The 17,245-nt window shown below is 35.7% G+C and overlaps 1 protein-coding gene and 1 pseudogene across 2 annotated transcripts in view; one reads left to right on the forward strand and one right to left on the reverse strand.

The window, feature by feature from the left end:
* Positions 1-17,245, forward strand: part of KNL1 (kinetochore scaffold 1) — a 55,176-nt gene that overhangs the window by 11,127 nt on the left and 26,804 nt on the right. Inside the window, exons 5-9 of the mRNA XM_081127862.1 lie at positions 4,098-4,159; positions 11,694-11,746; positions 11,962-11,995; positions 12,562-12,599; positions 16,648-16,700. Of these exons, the coding sequence (XP_080983988.1) occupies positions 4,098-4,159; positions 11,694-11,746; positions 11,962-11,995; positions 12,562-12,599; positions 16,648-16,700 (240 nt within the window). The remainder of the gene's footprint in view (positions 1-4,097; positions 4,160-11,693; positions 11,747-11,961; positions 11,996-12,561; positions 12,600-16,647; positions 16,701-17,245) is intronic.
* On the reverse strand, positions 13,034-13,621 carry LOC308564458 (large ribosomal subunit protein uL22 pseudogene; annotated as a pseudogene). Its single transcript has one exon. The product of its transcript is annotated as a large ribosomal subunit protein uL22 pseudogene (transcript).

A 17,245-nucleotide genomic window follows, 5' to 3' on the forward strand; every position in this document is an offset into this window, starting at 1 on the left:
ATCTTTCTATTTCTCAAATACATCAAACTTTTTCTGCATTGTGTCTAGAGTGCTTCTCCTCTACCCAACTCTTCATCTGACTACTAATACTTCAGGTTTCTACTTAAATGTACTGTCTCAAAGAAATCTTTCCTGATTCTCAGGCTAAATTAGTTTTTTTATGTAGTTTTCTTTCATACCACTCATTTTGAGTTTTACATTTGTATGAATTTTTTGTTTGAATGTGTTTCACCATTAATTCCTAGTACAGTAGGACTGTATTTTCTTTACCACTGTTTTTCTATCAGCACAGGATCTAGAATGTGTGTATTTTTTAAAAATGTGTTTTTATTTATTCATTTTATTTTTTATTGAATTTATTGTGGTGACAAAAATAAAATTATATAGGTTTCCAAGGGGTACAATTCTATAATACATCATCTGTGTATCGTATTGTGTGTTCACCACCCCAAGTTAGGTTTCCTTCCATCACCATTTATACCCCTTTTACCCTCTCCTACCTCTCCCTGACCCCTCGTTAAAAAAATGTTTTGGTTTTTTTGTGTTTTGTTATTTTGGTTAAGGCTCACCCAAGGATATTTTCTCCAATGATTTTTTTTTTTTTTTAAGAGAGAGTGGAAGGGAGGAGAGGGAGGGAGAGAGAAATATTGATGTGAGAAAGAGACATCGATTGGTTGCCTCCTGCACCCTCCCTGACCAGGGCCGGGGATTGAACCTACAACCCAGGTATGAACCCTTGACCGAGAATTGAACCCACAACCCTTAGAAACCCCTTGGAACAATCCTTGGGTGTTCGGGCCAACGCTCCAACCACTGAACCACACCAACCAGGGCAAAAAAAATCTTTTTAATGAACTTTGAATGATTAAGTGACAGATTTATAGACTTATAGAGCTTTAGAATCAACAGGACCTCACCAGTAATCTTTTGGTGGTGGTTGTTGTTCCTCTCCACAGAAATCCTCAGTGAAAGGTGAAAGATTTATGCAATCTAAAGAGAAACTAGAGTATTATCACCAGTAATCTTGAATCTGGTTTTTACATTTTATAGATGAGAAATATGATGTCCAGAGAGGTTAAATGTTTTGTCTAAGCCCACACACCTAGTTTGTGGCAGACTTCAAATTAGAGCTCTAATCTACTAATTTCTAATATACCACACAAATTTGTTTTTCTTTTTTAGTAAGAAATATGCTAGTATTTGGATCTGAAAATACTGTTGAAGAGCAGTAGAAAGCCCCAGCCACTGAAGACTTGAAATAGTCTAGCAGTTTCCCTTCCTGTCTCTCCTGATAGAACTAGTCAAAGTTAGTTTACAGAGACTACAGCAGGTCAAGAAAAAAGTAGATATAAGTACCTTTAGAGGACTAGACCTAGTCTGTGTAAGCCATGCTGCCCAGATCCACCATGCCTTCTAAGAATACTGAAGAAAGTGGAGTTTGCATTTTGAAGATCATTTCTGAGGGAACTGACTTAGGTGATAAGTTGCTTGTCTTACATACCCTTTTTTTCATGCTGAATATTTCACTTTATCTGTAAAGAAAGCCTTTCTAGCATAAAAAACATATTAAAGTTGTAGAAAAAAGAAAACAATGTATTAGTCTCTTTTAGTACCATTATTTCCTGTGTTAGTATTATTGTCATACACCTTGCTGACTGGTCACGAGTATACATGCATTTCCATGTCCAAACATTGCTTACTGGTCACGAGATAACTTGTGTCTGCACTTACATTAATTTAAATAATTGTAAACACCTTGCTGACCGGTCAGGATAGAAAAGTAGCTGGCCACATGGGCAAGTTCTGGCTCAAAATAGCTGGTCAGCAAGGTGTTAAGCTCGAGGTCACCTGTAGTATCTGTCAGGATGAACATTCCTGATTCTTTGTTATAATAAGACTTATGTTCAGGTATTCAGAATTAACATAGTAAAATTCTCTGTGGATTTTGTTTGTTTCTTCGTCTTGCTTTTTGTGTTTAGTATCTATGTGAGTAAAAATGTTAGCTCTTGGTAAGGAGTATGAGGAAAAATAAAAACTGTGTATTATAATGAAAGATGCTCAACATCACTAATCATTAGTGAAATGCAAATTATAACCACAATGAGATGTCATCTCATACCTGTTAAAATGACTACCATCAAAAAAACAGAAAATAAGAAGTGTTGGCTTGGATGTGGAGTAATTGGAACCTTTGTACCTTGTGGGAATGTGAAATGGTAGAGCTGCTGTGGAAAACAATATGGCACTTCCTCAAAAAATTAAAATAGAATTACCATATGATCCAGCAATTCCACTTCTGGGTATATACTCAAAAGAATTGAAAGAAGGATCTTGAAGAGATGTACACCCCTGTTCATGGCATCACATTTCACAGTAGTCAGAGGAATGGAGCAACCCAGTGTCCATTGACTGATGAATGGGTAAACAATGTGGTATCAATGGAATATTATTCAGCCTTAAAAAATAAGGGCGTTCTGGTCCTGGCTGGTGTGACTCACTTGGTTGGGCATTGTCCTGTGCACTGAAGGGTTGCCGGTTCAATTCCCCATCAGGTCATATGTCTAGGTTTCAGGTTTGGTCTCCGGTAGGGGGCATGCAGGAGGTAGCTGATCACATCAATGTTTGTGTCTCTCCCTCTCTTAAAAAAAAAAAAAAAAATCAATTAAAAAATCTTTAGTATGGCCCGGCCGGGTGTGGCTCAGCGGTTGAGCATCGACCTAGGATCCAAGCGATCAGGGTTCGATTCCCGGTCAGGGCACATGCCCTGGTTGTGGGCTCGATCAATGACTCTCATCATTGATGTTTCTGTCTCTCTCCCTCGCCTTTCCTCTCTCTGAAATCAATAAAGATATATTTAAAAAATAAAAAATCTTTAGTATGGATGAACCTTGAAACAATTATGCTAAGTGAAATAAACCAGGCACAAAAGAAAAAAAAAATTATGATTCCACTTATGAAGTACCTAGAGTAGTGAAATTCATAGAGACAGAAAATAGAATGGTTGTTACGGAAAGGTTGGGGGGAAAGGGAAGTTGTTTGATGGATATAGACTTTCAGCTTTGCAAGATGAGAAGAGTTCTGGAGATTGGTTGCATAACAACATAGACATACTTTACTGAACTGTACACTTAAAAATGGTTACAGCCGACCAGGTGTGGCTTAGCAGTTGAGCGTCAGCCTAGGATCCAGGAGATCGTGATTCGATTCCCAGTCAGGGCACGTGCCTGGGTTGCGGGCTTGATCCCCACTTGGGGGTGTGCAGTAGGCAGCCGATCAATGATGATTCTCTCATCATTGATGTTTCTCTCTTTCTCTCCCGCTCCCTTCCTCTCTCTGAAATCAATAAAGATATATTTTTTAAAAATGGTTAAGATGCTTGAGTACATTGTGCTAAGTGAAATAAGCCAGACACAGAAGGACAAATACTGTATGATTCCACTTATATGAGGTATCTAAAATAGTCAAACTCATAAAAGCAGAGAGCAGAAGAGTAGTGGTTGCCAGGGGCAGAGAGGAGGGGAAAAAGGGAGTGGCTAATAAACAGGTATAAAATTTAAGTTATGCAAGATGAATATGTTTTAGAGATCTGTGCAACACTGTGCCTATAGTTATCATTGTATTGTACCTTTAAAAATCTGTTAAGAGGGTAGATTTCTTGTAAATTGCTCTTACCACAATAAAATAAAATTTTCAAAATGGTTAATATGGTAAATTTTATTTATGTGTATTTTACTACAATTAAATTTTTTTTAAATCTTAAAAATAGTAAGTTTATCATAACGGGCAACATATCATTTGCTTTATCCTCACTCTTCTTCTTGGTAGCAAAATAGCCATTGACTTAGAGAGAAGGTAAGGGGACAGTAACCTCCTTAAATATATGTTGTTTGTGTCAGTATGCTTATTATCATTCACATTGAAAATTATATTCATGTTTGTTAAGTGTTTCTACATTGGGATATTTTGGAGACTCAATAATAATGAAAATTAATAATTTCAAATTATTTCAGAATAAGACTTGGGCTGTCTATAGTACTCTGGAGACCTAATTCACAGTGGTTTCATTAAGAATCATACCATATATTCTCTGCCCTTAGGAACCCAATGCTTCGAGAAATAAGAAAAGCTCTCGTCGAGTCAGCTTTGCAGATACTATAAAGTAAGTTGAAAGGAGAAATAATTTTAAATGACAGGTAATGCTTTGTTGTGTGTCAAACTAAATATGTTAGTGCTGACTCAAATAGTCTATGTTTCTGTTAGATAAGCATTAGAGAATTATTATTTAAAAGGTTGTTATTTAGCATTATGCTTAAAAGAAAAACACTGAAAATGTTCCCTCTAAAGTCAGGAACAAAACTACTAAGTCTTCAAATTTTACTACTAAGATGATGCAAAGGTCTGGGTTACACAGACAAGTCTGAGGGAAGTAGAGGTATAAAGAAAGGTTATTGGGAAGTTTGAAAAAAAGATTTCCAATTTGCTCTTCCTTTTTTTTCTATTTCATGATGAAAAATTATAACACAAAAGTAGAGAAAATAGTATCATGAAAACTCAAGTGTTCATTTTCCAGCAACAGTTGTCAACTATGGCTACCCTTGTTTAACTATACTCCCACTTAGTTCCCTTTCCCCTCCTACTGAATTGTTTTCATATGAATCCCAGATGGATTTCATTAGTTATATTTTTAAAAAACTATTTTTAAAGAACATATTAATAATGCTATTAATATGTCTTTTAAAAGCCAACGGAAGCCCTGGCCAGTTTGGCTCAGTGGTTAGAGCGTTGGCCTGAGAACCGAAGGTCTAGGGTTTGATTCCCAGTTAAGGGCGAGTACTTGGGTTGCAGCCCTTCGGGTGCATGTGGGAGGCAACCAAGAGACAGATGCATCAGTGTTTCTCTCCCCTCTCTCCCTTCCACTCTAGAAGTCAATGGAAAAAAAAATATCCTCAAGTGAGGATTAACAAAAAACAAACAAAGCCAACAGTAATTCCATGATACTTTTTATCAAATATCTGATCAATGTTCACATTTCTCTGATTGTCTCAATTTTTACCCCCATGATTGGCATGACTCAGAATCCTAACAAGGTTAACACATTCTATTTGGTTGCTATCTCTCTTAAGTCTCTTAGTCTGTAGGTTCTCCTTCCTTTTGTCCCATTGAGTGTCTCACATTCTGGATTTTGCTGATTGTATCCTCATGGGGATAACATTGTGAAGTGTGTCCCTCTACAATTGATTTCCTGTATATTGGTTGTTAGAGGTAGAAGGCTTGATTTGACTTAAATTTGATATTTTGGACAAGAATATTTCATAGGTAGTGTCCTGTGCTTATTGTTCAGTTACCTATCTTTTTGTAATGTTAATAGCCATTGATGATCATTGCCTAGATCCATTATGTTTTTAGAGTTTTTGCTAATTGACAATATTCTCATTCTGTCATTCCTTCTGCATTTATAGCACTTCTATTGAGAGGGTTTTCCCATAAAACTATTTGTTTGCTTTGAATTATGGTTCATATAGGAAAGACAGGTTGAATGCTTGGGGGTGTTTTTCCCCCTTTACTTACTAGTTTTCAGTGATTTTCTAGTATCTTCAAAGTTGACTAATGAGGTATTTTTCCCTAGTATCATTATCTAGATATCTAAGTATCTATGTCATGAACTTAAGTATATTTAATATGTTTCAGTAGTTGTAATTATTATTTTTATTAGTACTCAGGTTATTCTATCTTTGAACAATAGAATCTCTTCAGATTGGTTTCTGGCCTTTTAACATAACACCAATAATATTTAATAGTTTCTTTACAGTATAACAAGATTTTCATGTTCATCTTATGTATTATCTGCCCCAGACCTGGAATCACCCATTTCTCCAAGGAGTGGCTCAGTTCTTTTAACAGGAAATGGCATTTAGAAACCACAATATGGATGTTATAGGTTCTCCTCACTTTTGAATTAGTCATTGTTTCTAGGTCATTTTTCTTAATGTGTATGTTGTCTTTTTCTTCTGACTTGTTAAAGTTTCTTAATTGTTAGGGCTATCAGCCCTTTTTCATCTGCATTGCAATTTTTTTTTTTTTTTTTACCTGTTTTAATTTTCCTTATTTGGTATTTTCCTGTATAAAAGTTTTAAATTTTTATATCGTCAAATCTGCCCGTGTTTTTGCTTTGAGTTTCCAGATTTGTTTAAAATATCAGATGCCAAATTATTTTCTTTAATTCACCTGTATTTTCTTCTGGTCTCTTTATAGGTTCATTTTATTTAACCCATCTAGAATTTATTTTGGTGTTAATGAGTAAGATGGAACAATAAAGCTGATTTTTGAAATTGTTTTTATTTTTAAATCCAAGTCCACATTTTTCATAAAGTTGGAAGGAACAGATCAGATATCATTTTTTTTTTTTTTAATTTTAAAAATATTCTTTCTCCTTCCTAGAAGCAACTTCTAAGAGCCTTTTTTTCCCTCTTAGATTTTTTTAAAAATAAGTATTGATTTTAGAGAGAGCAAGAGGGAGAGAGAGAGAGAGAAACATCAGTGATGAGAGAGTCGCTGATTGGTTGCCTTCTGCATGTTCCTTTACTGGGGATCAGGCCCACAACTGGGGCATGTGCCCTTACCGGGGAATCGAACCTCGATCTCCTGGATCATAGGTCGATGCTCAACCACTGAGCCACGTCTCTTGGGCTCCTGCTTAGGTTTTAAAAACCTGACAATAGGTGCTCGAAGATACCTTTCTTTTGTATTATTTCTCAAAAAGAAAAAGCTCTGTCCTCTCAATAATCATGTTGAAATGATCATTTTAATATAGGAAGATTACCTATCTCAAATAATTGAAAGTGGATTTATATATGTCTAAGTTTTTTTTCCTTTTGAAATACTTTTTTTTAATCTTTATTGTTGAAAGTATTACATATGTCCCCCCATCTCCCCCCGTTGATCCCCTCTACCCGGCATCTGCCCCCACCTGTCCCCCCAGGCCTTCTCCACACTATTTTTTGTGTCTATAGGTTATGCATATAAGTTCTTTGATTAATCTCTCCCCCACACACTCCCCCACCCCCAGCCTTCCCTTTGAAATTCGTCAGACTGTTCCATGGTTCTATGTCTCTGTATCTATTTTGTTCATCAGTTTATTTTGTTCATTAGATTCCACATGTGTGAGATCATGTAATGCTTGACTTTCTCTGACTGACTTATTTCACTTAGCATAATACTCTCCAGTTCTATCCGTGCTGCTCTTTTTCACAGGTGCATAGTATTCCATGATATAAATGTACCACAGCTTTTTTATCCATTCATTTACTGATGGGCACTTGGGCTATTACTTAGCTATTGTAAATTGCACTGCTATGAACATAGGGGTGCATAGATTCTTTCTAATTGGTGTTTTGGTTTTCTTAGGATATATTCCTAGATGTGGAATCACTGGGTAAAATGGCAGTTCCATATTTAATTTTTTGAGGAAACTCCATACTGTTTTCTATAGTGGCTGCACCAGTCTGCATTCCCACCAGCAGTGTACTAGGGTTCCCCTTCTCCACATCCTCGCCAGCACATGTCATTTGTTGATTTGTTGATGGTAGCCATTCTGACAGGTGTGAGGTGACATCTCATTGTTAAATTTTGATTTATTATTAATAACTAATATTGAATATTTACAATGCGACTGGCACTATGCTACTATTTGCATTTATTACTCATTGAATTCTAACAACCATATCTCATTTTATGGATAAGGAAACTGAGGCTTAGCTTAAGTAACTTGCTCAGGTTCCCATACTTATTAAGAGGTAGGGCTCAGACTTTGTACTATTTCACATCAAATATTCTTAATTATTACATTATGATGGCTTCTCTTACGTTTTTCATGTTGTTGGTATTTTCTTTTTCCTCTAGTACTTATGAAATTAGATGTATTTTCTAGGCCTATCCGATTGGTATTACAGTACTTCTTTCTGCTTTCTGTGTTTTTCACATTTGCTCTGTTATTAATGCTTACTTGGCTCTCTTAAAACTCTCACCTAACTGAATTTTTGGAATTAACCTATATTCTTTATTCCCTTTGTAAAGCATACTGATTGATACCTACAGTGCACTGAACACTGTCATGACCATAAACTTTAGATTCCAAGAGTTGATTGGCTGGCTTACCAAGGACTGTCTGTCTTGTTTATGTAGTTGAAGTTGCAATTGCATAACTTAATCTAATATTACATAAACCAATGACAATGAGCTCAAAGACAAAGATAGTTATTTCTGTGAAAATTATATTGAATGGCTAGGAAAAGGTTGATAAAGGTGAATTAATTTTTTAAAATTACTTTCAAATTTGGTATGGGTGAGACAAGACAAAAGACAGGGAGGGAAATCAGTCATAAAAATTTGGAAGGTTTCTGTGTTAATATTGCTTTAAAGTGTGTTTAAAAACTTTACAAATACACTAAAATTATACCAGTAGATCCACACTCGGAGTAAAGACCTCAGATTGGTATAAAGAGATTTACAAATTAAAATCCAAATTTTTAAAATGGTTAAGGTATATGTAGATCAGTTATGATTTCTTTTTTTAAAGATATTTTTTGATTAATTGACCAACTATTGATGCTGCTCATATTGCATAAAAAGGCTTCGATTGTTCTGTTGTAAATCATTTGAAATTGTTTCAAGTACAGTTTTGTAGTTATAAGCGCAGGTTTTGAAGTCAGACAGATTTGAGTTTGCATTTTGGCTCTGCCACTTACCAGTTATGTGACCTTGGTAGTTACTTAACCTTTATGACCCTCAATATCTACATCTGTAAAACAACATGGTAATTGTTATAATCATTAAAAATACACATAAAGAACATAGCACAGTGCTTGGCACACAGTATGCTTGGCATATAATATGCTTGCAAAGTGAATGATAATATTAGCAGAATGAAAATGAACTGATCAGCCCGGCCGGCATGGCTCAGTGGTTGAGCGTCAGCCTGTGAACCAGAAGGTCACACAGTTTGATTCCTTCTCAGGGCACATTCCCCAGGTTGCAGGTTTGATCCCCAGTAAGGGGCGTGCAGGAGGCAGCTGATCAATGACTCTCTCATCGTTGATGTTTCTTTCTCTTTCTCCCTCTCCTTTCCTTTCTCTGAAATCAGTAAAAACATGTTTTTAAAAAAAGCCAAAGATTGGATCGAGTTCATCAAGCTCAAATTCATCAAGGCAGATATCAAATGCTACTTCTGCATAAAACTTTAATCATCACAATGAAAAGAGATCCCTTCCTCTGGGGTCCATGCCACCTTATCTGAACTGTTAATAACAAAGGTCAGTAAAGTAATGTTTATAATCACTGTTCTAACGCTCTAGTGAAAGCACCTTGAGGTCAAGGAGATTATGTGTCAGACTAGTATACAGCACCAGGCATATAGTGAGTGCTTAATAAATGTTCGTTGAATGAAATTTTCTAGGTTATTGAGAGTAAAAGAATAATGATCCTGTCAGAGTTCATTAAAAAACTGTAATAGATTTTAATGTGGTAAACTAATTTTGGCATTTGAAATATTAATAGTACTTGATGTACCAAAGAGGAAGTTGAACTCAAAGTATACTTTACAAAGGATTCCCCCTGATATTTCCAGTACGCAGCAGGCACCATGGTTATTACACTAGTATTGACTGTATTTCCTATGTTCTCTACATCCCTATGACTATTTTGTAACTATTAATCTGTACTTTTCAATTCCTTCACCATTTTCACCCGGTCCCCCAACCCCCATCTCCTCTGGCAGTCGTCATTCTGTTCTATGAGTCTATTTCTGTTTTATTTGTTTATATTGCTCTTTAGATTCCACATATAAAGTAAAATCATGTGGTATCTGTCTTTCTCTGACTGACTTATTTCACTTAGCATAAAACCCTGGAGGTACATTCATTTTGACTCAAGTGGTAAAATTCTTTTTTATGACCAAGTAATACTCTTACCACAGATATTTTTTTTTTATATCCACTCATCTATTGATGGGCTCTTGGGTTGCTTCCTTATCTTGGCTATTGTAAATAACGCTGCAATGAACATAAGGCTGCATATATTTTTCAAATTAATGTTTTGAGTTTCTCTGTCTATATACCCAGAAGTGGAATTGCTGAGTCATAAGGCAGTTAGTTCCATTTTTAATTTTTTGAGGAACCTCCATACTGTTTTCCATAGTGGCTGCGCCAGTCTGCATTCCCCCCAACAGTGCATGAGGGTTCCCTTTTCTCCACATCTTTGCCAACACTTGTTTGTGGATTTATTGATGATAGCCATTCTGACAAGTGTGAGGTGGTATCTCACTATGGTTTCAATTTGCCTTTCTCTGATGATAATTAATTTTGAGCATCTTTTCATATGTCTGTTGGCCGTCTGTATGTCCTCTTTGGGGAAGTGTCTATTCAGGCCCTTTGCCATTTTTTAATTGGATTGTTTGTGTTTTTGGTGTTGTATGGATTTTTAAAATAAATTTTGGATATTAAGTCCTTTTGGATGTATCATTGGCAAATATGTTCTTCTATTCATTGGGTTATCTTTTCATTTTGTTGGTGGTTTCCTTAGCTGTGCCAAAACTTTTTAGTTTGATGTTGTCCCATTTGTTTATTTTGTTGTTGTCATTTCCCTTGCCCAAGGAGATATATCAGAAAAAATATTACTAAGTGAAATGTCTGATATTTTATTGCTTATGTTTTCTTCTAGGAGTTTTATGCTTTTGAGTCTTACATATAAATCTTTAATCCATTTTGAGTTTATTCTTAGATATGGTGTAAGAAAGTGGTCTGGTTTCATTTTTTTTGCATGTATCTGTCCAATTTTCCCAGCACAGTTTGTTGAATAGACTGTCTTTACCCTATTATATGTTCTTGCCTCCTATGTCCAATATTAACCGACTATACAGGCATGGGTTTATTTTTGGGCTGTCTGTTCTGGTCCATTGATCTATATGTCTGTTTTTTTTGCCAGTACCATGCTGTTTTGATTACTGTGGCCTTGTAGTATAGTTTGTGAAGTATGCCATTGATATATTGATAGGAATTGCATTGACTCTATTGCTTTGGGTAGTATGGACATTTTAATGATTTTAATTCTTCCTATCCATGAACACAGTATATGCTTCCACTTATTTGTATCTTCTTTAATTTCTTTCTTCAGTATCTCAAAATTTTCCATGTACATGTCTTTTACCTCCTTAGTTAAATTTATTTTTAGGCATTTTATTTTTTTGATGCAATTGTAAATGGTATTGTTTTCTTAGTTTCTGATAGTTTATTATTGGTGTATAAAAATGAAATCAATTTCTAGATACTTATTTTAACAGTTCTAGTAGTTTTTTTGGTGGACTTTTTAGGGTTTTCTATATACAGTGTCATGTCATCTGCAAACAATGACAGTTTTACTTCTTCCTTTCCAATTGGATGCCTTTTATTTCTTCTTCCTGTCTGATTACTGTGGCTAGGACTTCTAGTACTGTGGTCAATAAGAGCCATGAAAGTGGACATCCCTGTCTTGTTCCTGATCTTAAGGAAAAAGCTTTTAGTTTTTCGCCATTGAGTATAATGTTAGCTGTGGGTTTGTCATATATGGACTTTATTATGTTGAGATACAAACAGTATAAACTAATACCATAGTGTTCTAATTCAAAATTACAGATTTTGATTAATCTTTATTCTCTTTTCTAGGGTATTCCAGACAGAATCTCATATGAAAATAGTGAGGAAGTCAGAAATTGCAGGTAATATATTAATGTAATTCCAGCTAAGTCTGTTTTGTATAAAATTTTACTGTGGGTATCTAATTGATATAGCTTATTGCTTATTTTATTGCTTTAAAAGTATAACTTGAGCCTTGCGGGGCAGGTTTTTTTATTATTGTTAATGTCCTTATGCAGTTTTTCTAATGCTTCATCAGTGTGTCCTTGAAAAATTTTAATTTTTTTTAAATTTTTAGAAACAGAAGCAAGAGAAAATGTTCTATTTATACAGTAAGTAAGGAAAATGTTATTCAAATTATATTTTAAATGTTATTTATTTCTATTAAATAAAGTGCCTTTTAAATTAATATCCTTTTTGTTTTTTATTTTTGTGTCCCTTTTGTGTAATACGTAGGATTAATTTAAAAAACAAATTTTTGGCAGAATTTAATGTACTGTTATATTTGATAAGTATGTGCATTGTACAACTTATTCTTTAATAAAGCGATGAAATAACTCGTTCAAATATAAATCCTTAAATACATCAGCTGGTATAAAACAATAAATACCAATCTTCAGATTTTTTTCATTAAATTTATTCTTATAATATTAATACATAAAAAAGTAAATACCAGTAGCTCTTGAACAAATGGAAAGATGCCTATCTTCAAAAGAGAAATACAAACAAGACTATATTGAGATATAATTTTTCATCCAATCAGTTAAGAATATAGGTAATATGTTACTCATTGCTAGTGGGTATAAATTGTAGAAGGCAATTGGCATTATTATTCAACTGTTGTGATTCTTGGTAATTGTTTGGGGTACAGATTTTTTAAACACTTTTTAAATTTTAGGAATAAGAATTCAGAAGATAATTATTGTGAGATTACTGGTGAGTATGATCAGAATACTTTTCGTATCATATACCTTTCTCTTTATCCAGATTCCTTGATAAGTAATATCTAAAAGAACCATGAAAAAGAGAGTGTGAAGAGAGCTCTGTTCGTTACACAAAATTTTCAATTTAAAATTTCACAAATTTACTTTATTTCTTCCAAACCTGCTGTTCCTCATTTCCTCTATCTTAGACACTCTCTCATTTATTCACTCAAGTTAGGAATTGAGTCATTTTTTTAACATTTGCTTCATTTCATATACTGTATCTATTTAGCCCTACTCTCTATCCTGTCTCTTAAATATCTTACAAAACTGTCACTTTTTCTCTGTTCCTTCTGCCACTGTTCGAATTCAAGTTCCTATTATTCTTTCTTGGGCTATTGTGTATAGTTTCTGATCCTCCTAATCTATTCTATGTATTTGTTTTTTTTAAATTCTGTTTTTACTTTTACCAGTATTTATTTTATGTTGAAAGTTACTCCAGGCCATAAGTTTTTGTTTCTTCAGTTTCTTCTGGGATATCTTTTTCTTTTGTGCAGCCTCCTCTTCTGGTTTAGGAACAACCTGCTCTTTTTCAGGAAGGATCATCTCAGTGTGGCAGGGACAACTCATGTGTGTGTTAATCCACCCATTGGCTCTGTAAGTTCTGAGCTGGATGTTCACCTGGATATGCTCAATGACCATAAAATCTACATCTAAACCCTTAAGTTCAGCATTGCTCTCTGCATTTTTAAGCTTGTGCAGCAAAAATTCAGCACTCTTTTTGGGCTACTGACCCTGTGTCCAGCCCTATGTTTTGCCTGGGCACACCTACCAACTCTACAAGTTATAATGACAGAATGGCACACATTGCTTCTGTAAAGTGATATCCTTCAGATACTTGGTGGCTTTTCAAATATGCCTACCCTTGATGGTCTGGGCAATTTCACAAGTGTTCTTAAAGTGAACATGGAGATTTGAGCCTCTTGATTTGCATGATTTTGTAGGGTTTTCTGGGTCAAATGAATAGTGAACCATTATCAGAGGTTGTTTTCGGGAAGTGGAAGACTATTCTATGTATTTCTTTTTTTTTTTTCTTTTAAATATGCTTTTATTGATTTTAGAGAAAGGGGAAGGGAGAGGAATAGAGAGATAGAAACATCGATGAGAGAGGAACATTGATCAGCTACCTCCTTCATGCTCTCTACTGGGGATCAAGCCTGAAACCCAGGCATGTGCCCTGACCAGGAATCGAACTGGTGACCTCTTGGTTCATGGGTCGACAATCACTGAGCCACCCCGGCCAGGCTCTAGGTATTTCTAAATCTGATCATATTACATTTGGGCTAAAAATTGTTCAGTGACCCTTTTTTTGCTTGCAGGATAAAACCCACGCTCCTCAGCATAGACTTAGAAAGCCCCTTTTCATTTGGCTTGTCTTCTCCTCCAACTTTATTTTCTTTTCTTTATAGGCATCCTTTCCTCTGGCCCATGAAGAACTATTTGTAATTTCCCATGTGGACTTTTTTCCTGCCTTTACCCATTGTAAATGCTATTTTCTTTACCTAATGTGCGCTTCCTACTACAATTTGCCTAGCAGTCTTCTCATTTTTCACTTAGCTTAACTTCGGTGCTATTCAAAGTAACCAGTCCACAAATTTTTACAGTCCATGACAGAAGAGGAACTTACACTGGAATGTAAATTAACTATGGCAGTTAATTTACTAAGCTATTGTTTGGTTTAGCTGACATTTTTTTCTTAGCAAGGCTTTTTTGATTAAGGAAATATTATATGATTTACATTAGCTGCAAGCTTCTTATTCCATCGTGAATTGGTAACAAGCAGTTCATGGACTGGCACCATACATTAAATAGTACTGGCTTAAATGGAGTCTTTTTTTTTTTTAGAAGTCACTCTGTCCTGTGCTTTCACAACACTCTTATTTCTCATGTATTGTATGATTTATCATGTTGTAGTTTTGGTATTTTTTGTCTTGTTAAACTGGGAACTTTTGAGCCCAGAAATTTTATCTTTCCTTTGTACTTTAGTATATAGTTGTATTGGGGCACACAATAGATTCTTTTGATAAATGACTGGAAACTTAATAAATAAGGCTTCCCAAAAAAACCGGTATTTCATCATGTTTAATCAAGGTTGCTATAAACTCTTTAAAATGTTCTAAAGATTTGCTTTTATTTTTTTAATTTAGTTTAATTTTATTGATTTTAGAGAAGAAGGGAGAGAGGGACACAGGGAGGGAGAGAGAGAGACACATACACACACATAGATCAGCTGCCTCCTGTACATGCCCTGATGGGGAATGAAACCCAATACCCTTCGGTGCACGGGATGACGTTCCAATCAATGGAGCCACACCAGCCAGGGCCTATTTTTATTTTGTATAACCTTCCCCTGAAGACATGTTCATTGATTTTTAGAGAGAGGATAAGATAGGGAGGGAGGGGGAAATAGAGATAGAGAAAGATCAGTTGGTTGCCTCTTGTATGCAGGTGCACTGAACGAAACTCCAACCAACTGAGCCATACCAGCCAGGGTTAAAGATTTGCTTTTATATTTAAGTATTTTTAAATATATTTCCTTTTTTATTATAGCATCTTCAATCCCGTATTTTTAAAGTCTAGTTTGTTACCTAAACCTTTATATTTTAATTCTAAAATGTCTTGACTCTAATTCCTTATTTCCATTCTCATTGTGTCTTGCCCTAGCATAAACTCTCATCATGTTGTATCTGAACTATTACAGTAGTTTCCTTATTGGTTCATCTTCTCTTGAATCTACATTCTTCTCCTCTAGAATTATTTTTATAAAATGCATATTTCATTATTGGAATGTCTAGATTCCTTATAGAATAAAAGATACTTCAAAATCTTACCTTAGCCCTGGCTGATTTGGCTCAGTGGTTTGAGCATCTGCCTGAGGACTGAAAGGGTCCCTGGTTTGATTCCGGCCAAGGGCACGTACCTCGGTTGCAGGTTCGATTCCTGGTGTGGGTCAAGGCGTGTGTGGGAGGCAACTAGTCAGAGTCTCTCTCTCACATCGATGTTTCTCTCTCCTCTTCCTCTCTCTCTGAAAAGCAATGGAAAAAATATCCTCGGGTGAGGATTAAAAAAATAAATAAACCTTCCTTATGTAGCCTTCTCTGACCACCGTTAAAAAAAAAAATCTTACCCTAACATTCAGTCTGATCAGTTGGTAGTCTTTACCATGTAACCTCTACTATCCAGGACATAAAAATGGAGAATTAAAGGGGGGGGATGAAGTAGTCCAGTCCAGACTTTCCACTTTTAAAATTTGCACCTCAACCCAGCCCATGTGGCTCAGTTGTTTGAGTGTTATTCCAAGCACCATGAAGTCACCGGTTTGATTCCCAATCAGGTCACATGCCCAAATTGTGGGCTCAATCCTCAGCAGGGGGCATGCAGGAGGCAGCTGATCAACGACTCTTACTGATGTTTCTTTCTTTTTTTATATCTTCATTGATTTCAGAGAGAAGAAAGGAGAGGGAAAGCGAGAGATAGAAACATCAATGAGAGAGTCATTGATTGGCTGTCTCCTGCATGTCCCCGACTGGGAATCGAGCCCACAACCCGGGCATGTGCCCTGACTGGGAATTGAACCCCAATCGCCTGGATCCTAGGTCGATGCTCAACCGCTGAGCCATGCCCGGCCGGGCTCTTACTGATGTTTCTGTCTCTCCCTCCGCCTCTCCCTTCCTCTCTCTAAAATCAATAAAGACATATATATTTTTAAAAAGTCAATAAAATGTAATAAGTAAGTTCTTACAAGGGCTTAGTAACTAATAAAACTTTAGTAAATACAGTAGTCACCCCTTATTAGTGGGGAGTATGTTTTAGGAATTTTCCATTTAATATTTTTAGACCATGGTTGACTATGAATAAGTGAGATCACAAAAAGCAAAGCTGCTGATAAGGGGCTACTGTATTTGTAACTGATGAAGAACCTAACAAAAGGAAAATCAGGCTCTTGGTGATGTATGTTTTTATCATTGACTATTGTTTTTTCTTTTCTTTTTTCTCAACAGGAATGAACACATTGCTTTGCGCTCCCATTCAGACCAAGATGCAACAGAGAGAGGTATGAGTTCATGCAAGCGCCTTCATATTTTAATTTTCCTCAATAGTTAAAACTTTTTTTTTTTGGAACTAAGCCTTTAAAATCTGCTGTGTAGCCCCGCCGGGTGTGGCTGAGTGGTTAAGCGTCGACCTAGGATCCAGGCAATCAGGGTTCGATTCCCGGTCAGGGCACATGCCTGGGTTGCGGGCTGCAGCCGATCAGTGACTCTCTCATCATTGATGTTTCTATCTCTCCCTCTCCCTCTCCTTTCCTCTCTCTGAAATCAATAAAGATATAAAAAAAAAAAATTAATAAAAAAAAAAAAATCTGCTGTGTATTTTATTTTATTTATTTTTATACTATCCTTTATTTTTAAATGTTTTCATTGATTTTTAGAGAGAGAAGGGAGAGGGCTAGAGAGAGAGAAACATCAATGATAGAGAAACGTCTTCGATCAGCTGCCTTCTGCAGGCCTCCTACTGGGGATTGAGCCCATAACCTGGGCATCTGCCCTGACTGGGAATCAACGGATGAACTCTTGCTGCATGGGTCAATGCTCAACCACT

The sequence above is a fragment of the Miniopterus schreibersii genome (genome assembly GCF_964146895.1).
Source record: "Miniopterus schreibersii genome assembly, chromosome: 1".
Classification (NCBI taxonomy): Eukaryota; Metazoa; Chordata; class Mammalia; order Chiroptera; family Miniopteridae; genus Miniopterus; species Miniopterus schreibersii.